General features: G+C 34.6%; 2 protein-coding genes across 2 annotated transcripts in view; both read left to right on the forward strand.

Moving 5' to 3' along the window:
- The first annotated feature begins 5423 nt into the window (after positions 1 to 5423).
- On the forward strand, positions 5424 to 7042 carry LOC118753479. The gene is made up of 3 exons (XM_036488365.1): positions 5424 to 5441; positions 5543 to 5642; positions 5697 to 7042. The coding sequence occupies exons 1-3, from the start codon at positions 5424 to 5426 to the stop codon at positions 7040 to 7042; spliced, it is 1464 nt and encodes a 487-aa protein (XP_036344258.1).
- Positions 7043 to 7628: 586 nt separating this feature from the next.
- LOC118753491 (mucin-2-like) overlaps positions 7629 to 8843 on the forward strand; it is a 35124-nt gene continuing 33909 nt past the window's right edge. The window contains exon 1 of the mRNA XM_036488375.1: positions 7629 to 8816. Coding sequence (XP_036344268.1) covers positions 7629 to 8816 — 1188 coding nt within the window. The remainder of the gene's footprint in view (positions 8817 to 8843) is intronic.

The following is an 8843-nucleotide window of genomic DNA, read 5'->3' on the forward strand; positions in this document are numbered from 1 at the left end:
GTTTGAAATGTGGATTTATGTGATGTTTGTTGTATAATAAGCTAGACTTTTATGGAAAAATAATAAACATTAAGTAAACAAAAGAAAAATGTTGATGACTTAATCAGCTGATCACAAGTGTACATATTTCTATGTACGTATGTATTTATCTGAAATGCAGTTGGGATCAGTAGCTTGCTTCCAAAGATTCTTCATATGTCACTACCGTCATCAAATTCATAACAAGTTTCATTGAAGAGATAGCTTGCCACTGATTTTTTTTTCGTAACAAAAAACAAAATGTAATACAGGTATTATTCGTTTGGGGATATACATATGTCCATATATATGTATTTATTATCTAATTTTAAATTCTTAAATTCATAAGCAAAACACATTCTACTGAACAATATCTGATCACGTAACTACACAGTTCTCCACTCAAAAAGATAGCACAATTTTACAGCCAGAGAAATTTGTTAAAAATACTTTTTGATTAGATATGTATTAATATTCCGAAAAGCTGTTGATACAGATTTCATCTTTATATACCCCTGTGGTCAGCTGATTAAGTCAAGTGACATTTCGACTAGTTTTATCTATTTTTCTATTGCTCACTTAATGTTTATATTTTTTTTTTATAATAGTCTAGCACTTTACCTAACCAGCCCAACATAAATTCACATTTAAAATTTCGTACAAAAATTATGAAAATTCAACAAACTTTGACATTTGCATTCGAAAATTTTAAACTTTTTATTCAGAATTTTTATAAAAATTTTGGATATGCTGTTTTGTAGCCCATTAAATTTTAGTTCGATAAAGTACAAATTTCAAGACGCTAAAAGATCCCGTTGATTTTTAATAATTTTTTTGGCTAACGGTGTTGCGCATTTTCTTCCATATAAAATATGCTCGACAATTTCGTTTGTGCATACATATGTATGGGAGAAAACGCCTAGCAGCATCAGCAAAAAAAAATTATTTTAAATCATCGCGATTTTCTAGCGTCTTGAAATGTGCACTTTAACCTACTAAAATTTAATGGGCTACGAAACTGCATACCCAAAATTTTTCTAAATGTTCTAAATAAAAAGTTTTAAATTTGCGTGTGCAAATGTTAAAGTTTGTTGAATTTTCATAATTTTTCTACGAAGTTTGAAGTGTGAATTTATGCGGCGCTGGTTAGATAAAAAAATATAAACATTTAATAAACAAAAGGATAAAATTATAGTTTAAAAAACTAAAACCTCGCTACTATAATTTCCTTTCGTACTGTCATCAGGTATGTAACTTGAGAATAGAAATCGCGGCATCTTTTAGGCGCATCAATATTACATAGTTCATCCCGAGCTAATAAAAGGGAGGTAAAAATAGCCAAAACTAGCCAAAATGTCATTTGATTTAATCAGCTGACCACAAGTGTATGTACTACTACCAAGTACATATGGGTCATTCCATACAATATTTACACCTCAATATTTTTTGGGGTGAAATATATTTTTTTATATTCTTTATCGAAAAAAAGAAGACACCTATTTTTTTATTTCGTCATGATGTTCGAAAATCTCGAAAAAAATCACGAAATTTTGAACTCACGGAGAAGTATCTTTTTTTTAATTGTTTGCAGTTAATAAACTAGTTGTCGGAGAAAATCAGTTAAATAGAATAAAATAAAAAAATGTTTGCTTTAAAAAATTGCATTTATTTATTTTTTATTTTTCTTTTTATTGACTTCATCATGTTTGATTTTTATTTTTTTCAACCTGAATAGTTGTCAAACTTTATAGAGTAAGCTGTAATATAAACTTAATGTACGCAGGTATGAAAAAACTCGTAACTTCTACAGTTTTGGTGTTTCCATTCTCAAATTTTTACAGCTTACTCCACAAAGTTTGACAACTATTCAGGTTGAAAAAAATAAAAATCAAACATGATGAGGTTAATCAAAAAATAAAAATAAGAAAATGCGATTTTTGAATGCAAAATGTTTTTTTATTTTAATCTATCTCACAACCTTAACTGATTTTCTTCGACAAATAGTTTATCAACTGCAAACAATTAAAAAAAGATACTTCTCCGTGAGTTCAAAATTTCGGGATTTTTTTTTTTAAGATTTTCGAATATCATGACGAAATAAAAAAATACGCGTCTTCTGTAAAAAAATATATTTCACAAAAAAAAAAAAATATTGAGGTGAAAATATTGTATGGAAGGACCCATATATAATATATGTTGTATTTCTTATCTTTCATGACAGATATTCTCATGCCCTCTTGGACTTACTTTTATGCGAAACTATTTCTTAGCCGAAATATGCTCTGCGGTATATTTTTACTTATCGATGTGTGGCAGCGAAGAGAAAAAGCTTGCAAAATACAAGTTAAAAACACATTCGACGAATATTGAATTTTTCCGCGAAAAATAAATGATAACAAAATAGATTGGCAATGATAACAAAGTTTTTGATACAAAAATCTATATGCATACATAGTATATGCATCTACATTAGACCGTCCCACCGGACAGGCAAAAAAAAAACACCATCGTACACGTTCGTGTCTAAAATATTTTTGCAAGGCCACTTCGAAAACATTTTTTTTTGCCGAATCCAGGGGTCGCGTTTTTACATTCGGCAATAAACAAATTTTAGTACTACTCGAATAATAAAAAAAGTCTCTTTAGTTTAGCGATTTTGAAGAGTTTGGGTGGTAAAAACTGGGATCTGATGGGTAAATATAGACGCTAATAAACTTTGTAATAAAAAAATGTTTCCCCTAAACAAAAGCATTGATGTCTTACACTTTAAGATCCGACTGTGAATACCGAAGAAATGAATAAAAATAAGTAATTTTTAGCAAAAAAAATCCGAGTTCAATTCTCATATAAATCGAATTATCGAAATCGGTTGACGTGGTCCAAAGTTATGCGGTAACATACGTAAAAAAAATATATATATTCAGACGAACTGATAACCTCCTTTTTTGGAAGTCGGTTAAAAAGTTGAAAGTGTTTCAGCGAGCTTAACAAACATTAGGGTTGTCAGGTAAGTACTAGAACGAGGTGCTTGAGGTTAATGAACATTGGAACAAAATATATTCCTCCGGCCGCAGTTCCCGAAGATATGACAAAAAATGTAAAAAGGCGATGCATACATAAAAACGTTCGTTTTTGTTCGAAATAGCATTGAAAAAATACCTTGTGTACGGCGAACTTTTTTTCTGGTTCGGTCTAATGTACATGTGCATGCAAAACATGGAGATGCAGAAACAACAATTTTAAAAATATTTATTTGCTTAAATAGATTGATGTGGTAATATTAAAAATATTATTTCCTGTCATTTAGAAATGCGATAAAGAAGTTCTTATGAGCGGAAATCATTGTCAAGCAAGGAGTGGTTTTCGGAGGGTTCGTTAATAGAAAACAAAACGACGTAGCACAGTATGGTAGATAATGATAGCCATTTGAATGGGAAAAGTAAAGATTAATTGTGTCTGTCTTTCTCTAATTTGATTAATTATTATAACTTGAAAATAACACTGGTTTACAGCAAAAATGTTCTATGAATGCCACTATCCAATTCCTCAGCAGAATCGCTCGGGGATTCGGAAAATCGAGTTAATTTTTTTTTTCGATGGATACGAGATATTTGCAATTTACCGTTATTCAGCTTATTGAAAGAGTGGTTCCACTTAATCACGTATATCTTACTGATAGTTTCTCAAAAAATGAACTTAATTTTCGGAATCACCGAGCAATTCTACATAAAAATTGGATAGTGGCGTCTGGAGTACAAAAACCGAACTAAAATTTGTGATCCAGTGTAACTAGTCTTTGATTAAAGTAAGTGTCCAAACTAAGGTTCGACGATAATAAGGGGAAAAACTTCGTGTATTTTTGAGTTATAATGCATGTAGTAGATCGAAATGATATTCAGTACATATTGAGCTCTTGCGGCCAAAATTATAAAATCTATATTGTAAAAATATGTATGCCTTCTCGCTAACCACTTATGGATTTTCTCATACTCTAGCACTTAGTACGTAGATAACAATTTAAAACACCTATGTATGTTCATAAGTTATTGCGTGACTCAATAATTAAAAGTAGCTAAACAGGTGATAAAAATTCTTTAATGCAACTAGTAAATTAAAAACAAGTTCAGAGGAAGTGAGGAAGTTATTTTCTTGTGCAAAATCTTCTAAAAATTTGCAGTAAACAGTAGCTGTTTACACCTTAAAAATGCACGCATTATGTCAATACGCGTGGTAAACAACTAGAATCATGTTAGAATGCAGCGAAAAAGTTCCATTCGAAAAATATGTTGTAAATAGTTACACATATTTATGTATATTAGGGTGCTCACTCTCCATACAAAAAACAAATTGCTACTGTTTCTCTATCGGATATATAAAATATATATTATATTTTAAAACTTCCGCCAAAATATTTGGGAAAACTACTAAGATTTTAAAATACATAATTCCAAAATCGAGCTTTTTATAAATAAAATTAGTTTTTTAAAATATTTTTTCCTCAAAAATCACCTCAGATAATAGAAGAGTTTAAGCTTAAAAGGTCTGCATAAAAATGTTTAAAAATTGGATCAACGGAATCAAAATAATGAGATTTTTGGAGGGATTTTCAAATTGGTCTAGCTCACGTAAATCTTAATGCTTTTACGAAATATTTTAGCGAAAGTCTTAAAATATAATATATTTTATAATTCCGATGGAAAAACCTCAACGTTTTTTTGTTGATGATGTACCCTAATGTATGTATATAGTACATATGCGTGAGATGATGACATGACATAGTTTTCATATTTGCTAAAGATATCTAATAGGATCAAGTTGTATTCGAATGCAGTACTTAGCGTAATCTTAATAAATCGGAAAGTCTGTTTGTGAATTTGAATTTCGTATAAACATTAAGTTTTGTATAGTTTTTCGAGATTATGGATTATGCAATTAGAGAAATGCAATTTTTGAAATATACAGGATATGCCAAAATTGTGCGCTCTTTTCAGTGCGAAAAGAATGCCATTTGGCGGCAAAAGTTCTTCTTCAACTTTTCGGTACTACGTCTCTTCGCCATGCTATTCAAGATTGGAACTGTCAATTCCAGCGTTGCTCTACGGTCTTTAAATTTTTCAAATTGATAAACATTCCGAAACCTTAGATTCTACCGAACTATAATTTTTATATCGTTCGAAACGAAACCTTGGATCACCTAAAATCTTTTCCCATTAAATACATATAAAGTGCTCTTGCATCAGACGCATCTCAGTAAGAAACTGCTTAGAAGAATTGCCGCATCCATCGTTTAGGCGCCGGATTTTGAATTTATATATATAGAATACATATATCCTTAATTAATAATAAAATTTTACATTGGAAAGAAGATATATACATATATACATATATAAATATATACATATACCATGAAGCGGAAAATATTGGTATTATTTTTATTGTGCAGCTGTCTTTTGGTACGTTAAACAAAAAATTGGTTCAATATCTTAAAGACTATACACTTTTGAACATTGAGTTTCCATTGCAGTTGTTAACACAGAAGACATTGGCACAAGAAGTTAACTTGACAGCCGACGGCTATGGAGAGGGGACTATATCAAAGGATATTGACAGAAAGGGTGTCGAAAGTAAGTAGGTTTTAAATCATGGGCTTTTATACTCCTCATTTTCATTATTTTTAGTTGAATCAGAGACAGAAAATTTTATCACAGAAGGTGCCTTGAACTTCGGTGTTAGTAATAGTGATAACGTCCCTAACTTTGAGCAAGCAGAAAGTGTGGATACTGAACTTGAAATAGGAGTACAAGTGGACAGTCCATCAGAATTTGTGTCGGAGAATATTGCAGCGGACATTGAAATTGAGTCGCAAAGTTATACTTTGAATGCAGAAATCGGGCAAACTGAGGATTCTCCGGACGAAAAAAATGTGCTGGCCACAGTAGCACTTCAGACTACAACAAATTTGGTGAACGGAGACGAGTTTAAGCGTGAAAATGGGCTTGAGCTGGACGATGTGAATGCAACTAAATTAGCTAAAGGAATAGAAGTCAAGGATAACACAGTTACTGTAGAGCTAACGATACTTGATACAAGTGAAACTACGACTGAGGCGGTGAGTAATAGTTTAAATAACACGGATGAAGTGAAAGTTACAGAGTCAAGCAGTGATGTCACCCTAACGGAGGAACCTCAAACAGAAATCGCTTCCGATCACACAACTGAAACGCCAGAAGAATCGGTAACAAAGAATGATAACACCACAACTGAAGCGCCTAGAATTCCAACACAAAAATTATGTGCCACACTAGGTACCTTTGCAGCGGAAAATGACTGCCGTTCATACTTTACTTGTACACCAAGCGCCATAGGGGAACTTCAAATACAACCAAAGAATTGTCCAAACGGCCAAGCTTTCGATAGGACGCTTTTGCGTTGTTCTCGTGACCTCTCACCATGCACCGGCATATTTTATTGCAACGCAGAGGGCACATTTGCCGCTTCGACCGATAACTCATCCTATTATTGGTGTGTGGCATCTCGTTTAAGCAACGGATTACGCGTCTATCACGTAAAGTGTGGCAATGGCCAGATCTTTACGCCAGAGTTGGGTAAATGTTTCGTAGATATGACAAGTTTGCATGACTTATCGCTGAATTACGATTTGTATTTGAGTAAGTCGCCGGATGAGGAGTGCGTGCGTGAGGAGGTAAAAATTATGAAAGCGGAGGAGAAGGTAAAACTCAAAGAGGCAAAGTTGCGTGAGAAAATACAACGCAAATATGAAAAAGAGTTGCTGAAGAAAGCTGAAAAAGAAGCAAAAGAACAGGCCAAATTACAGGGCATATCACTAGAAGAACAGGTCAACTTCAATTGTACTCAGGTGGGGAGTTTTGCTGCAGCCGCAGAAAACTTCTATGACTATATCGTATGCTTAAGTAAGAAAGGAGATTATAAAGCGGTTGGCATGAAATGTGCGGATAGCCAAAGCTTTTCAGCTGCTAAAGGTTTTTGTACGCTATATCATTGACATGTATGTACATATATACTAAAATGATGAATGTACGTATGTATGTATTTGTTTGATAGAAATGAGCTTAAAAATAAAATAAAGTAGAATGACCGCAACAACGGCATTATGTAATTATGTAGAGCGAACGATTAGAAAACTATTCTCAGCAACAGAAATAACTTTTATTTTCTCCTAATCAGCACCTGCGAAATTCCACAAAGCGATTTTCCGAACAAAAGCAATCAAAAAAGTAATAGCCAATTTAAGGTGATTTTAAATTTCGCTTGAAAAAACAGTAGGTGAGGATATATGTTTGTATGTATATGAAAAATAAACATACGCAAATAAAGAAAACATATGTAGCAAATCAGTTTATCGCCACACAACGTTATCAGTTAATGAGTTGTAATCACAAGAAATTTGATTTGTTAAACATTAAGCACTTAGGAAGCTCTATATAAATGCTAATAAAAACTCTCATAAGGCAGTTATTTTTTAACGACTAAACGAAACGGTTCTAAACTCCACGGACAAATTAACAATTTAAAATTTTTTGGTTAAATTAAATATATAAATAAAAACTCATAGCGAATAAACGAACGAAATGAAATTAATTTTTCTTGGTTTGCTCGCGGCCATTGCCGCGGCGAACGCGGCGGTAGTTAAGAATCCTTGCAAAGCACCCGGTTTCTTTGCATTCATCGACAATACGGCCACTTTTTATGGTTGTTACCTAAATGAAGATGGCAGTTACACTATTAGATATCTATCGTGCTCAAGTGGATACGTTTTCAGTCAAAGTGCTGGTTACTGTGTAGTGTCATCTGGTGAGACCGAAAGCAGCACAGTTTCCTCGAGTACAAGTACCTCCACCGCTTCTACTTCAACAACCACTACCAGCGAAGAACCCAGTACCACTACTGCAGGACCGCCTACCACACAAGAACCTACAACCAGTGGGGAACCATCGAGCAGTCAAGAACCTAGTACTACGAGAGAACCAACAACCACCGAAGAACCAACTTCAAGCGAAAAACCGACTACTAGTGACGAACCAAGCAGTAGTGTAGCTCCTGGTACTCCCGAAGAATCCACAACCACTGCAATACCTACTACTACTACGGATGGGCCTACTACCACCGAAGAGCCAACTCCTAGTGAAGGGCCTACTACAAGTGAAGAACCACCAAGTAGTGTAGACGCCAGTACTACTGAAGACTCCACTACCACGGAAGTACCTACTCCTACTGAAGAGCCTGCTTCCACCGAAGAAACTACTACCGATGGGCCTACTACAACCGAAGAGCTTACTACTACTGAAGAGCCTGCTTCTACCGAAGAATCTACTACCGATAAGCCTACTTCCACCGAAGAGTCTACTCCTACTGCAGAGCCTGCTTCTACCGAAGAATCTACTACCGATGGGCCTACTTCCACCGTAGAGCCTGCTTCTACTGAAGAATCTACTACCGATGGGCCTACTTCCACCGAACAGCCCACTACTACTGAAGAGCCCGCCTCTACCGAAGAATCTACTACCGATGGGCCTACTACCACCGAAGAGCCTACTCCTACTGAAGAGCCTGCTTCTACCGTAGCATCTACTACCGATGGGCTTACTACCACCGAAGAGCCTACTCCTACTGAAGAGCCTTCTTCTACCGAAGAATCTGCTACCGATGGGCGTACTACCACCGAAGAGCCTACTCCTACTGAAGAGCCTGCTTCTACCGAAAGATCTACTACCGATGGGTCTACTTCAACCGAAGAGGCTACTCCTACTGAAGAGCCTGCTTCTACCGAAGGATCTACTACCGAT

Source organism: Rhagoletis pomonella, unplaced genomic scaffold (assembly GCF_013731165.1).
Source record: "Rhagoletis pomonella isolate Grant_MI unplaced genomic scaffold, Rhpom_1.0 Rhpom_scaffold_00002, whole genome shotgun sequence".
In the NCBI taxonomy this organism is placed as follows: Eukaryota; Metazoa; Arthropoda; class Insecta; order Diptera; family Tephritidae; genus Rhagoletis; species Rhagoletis pomonella.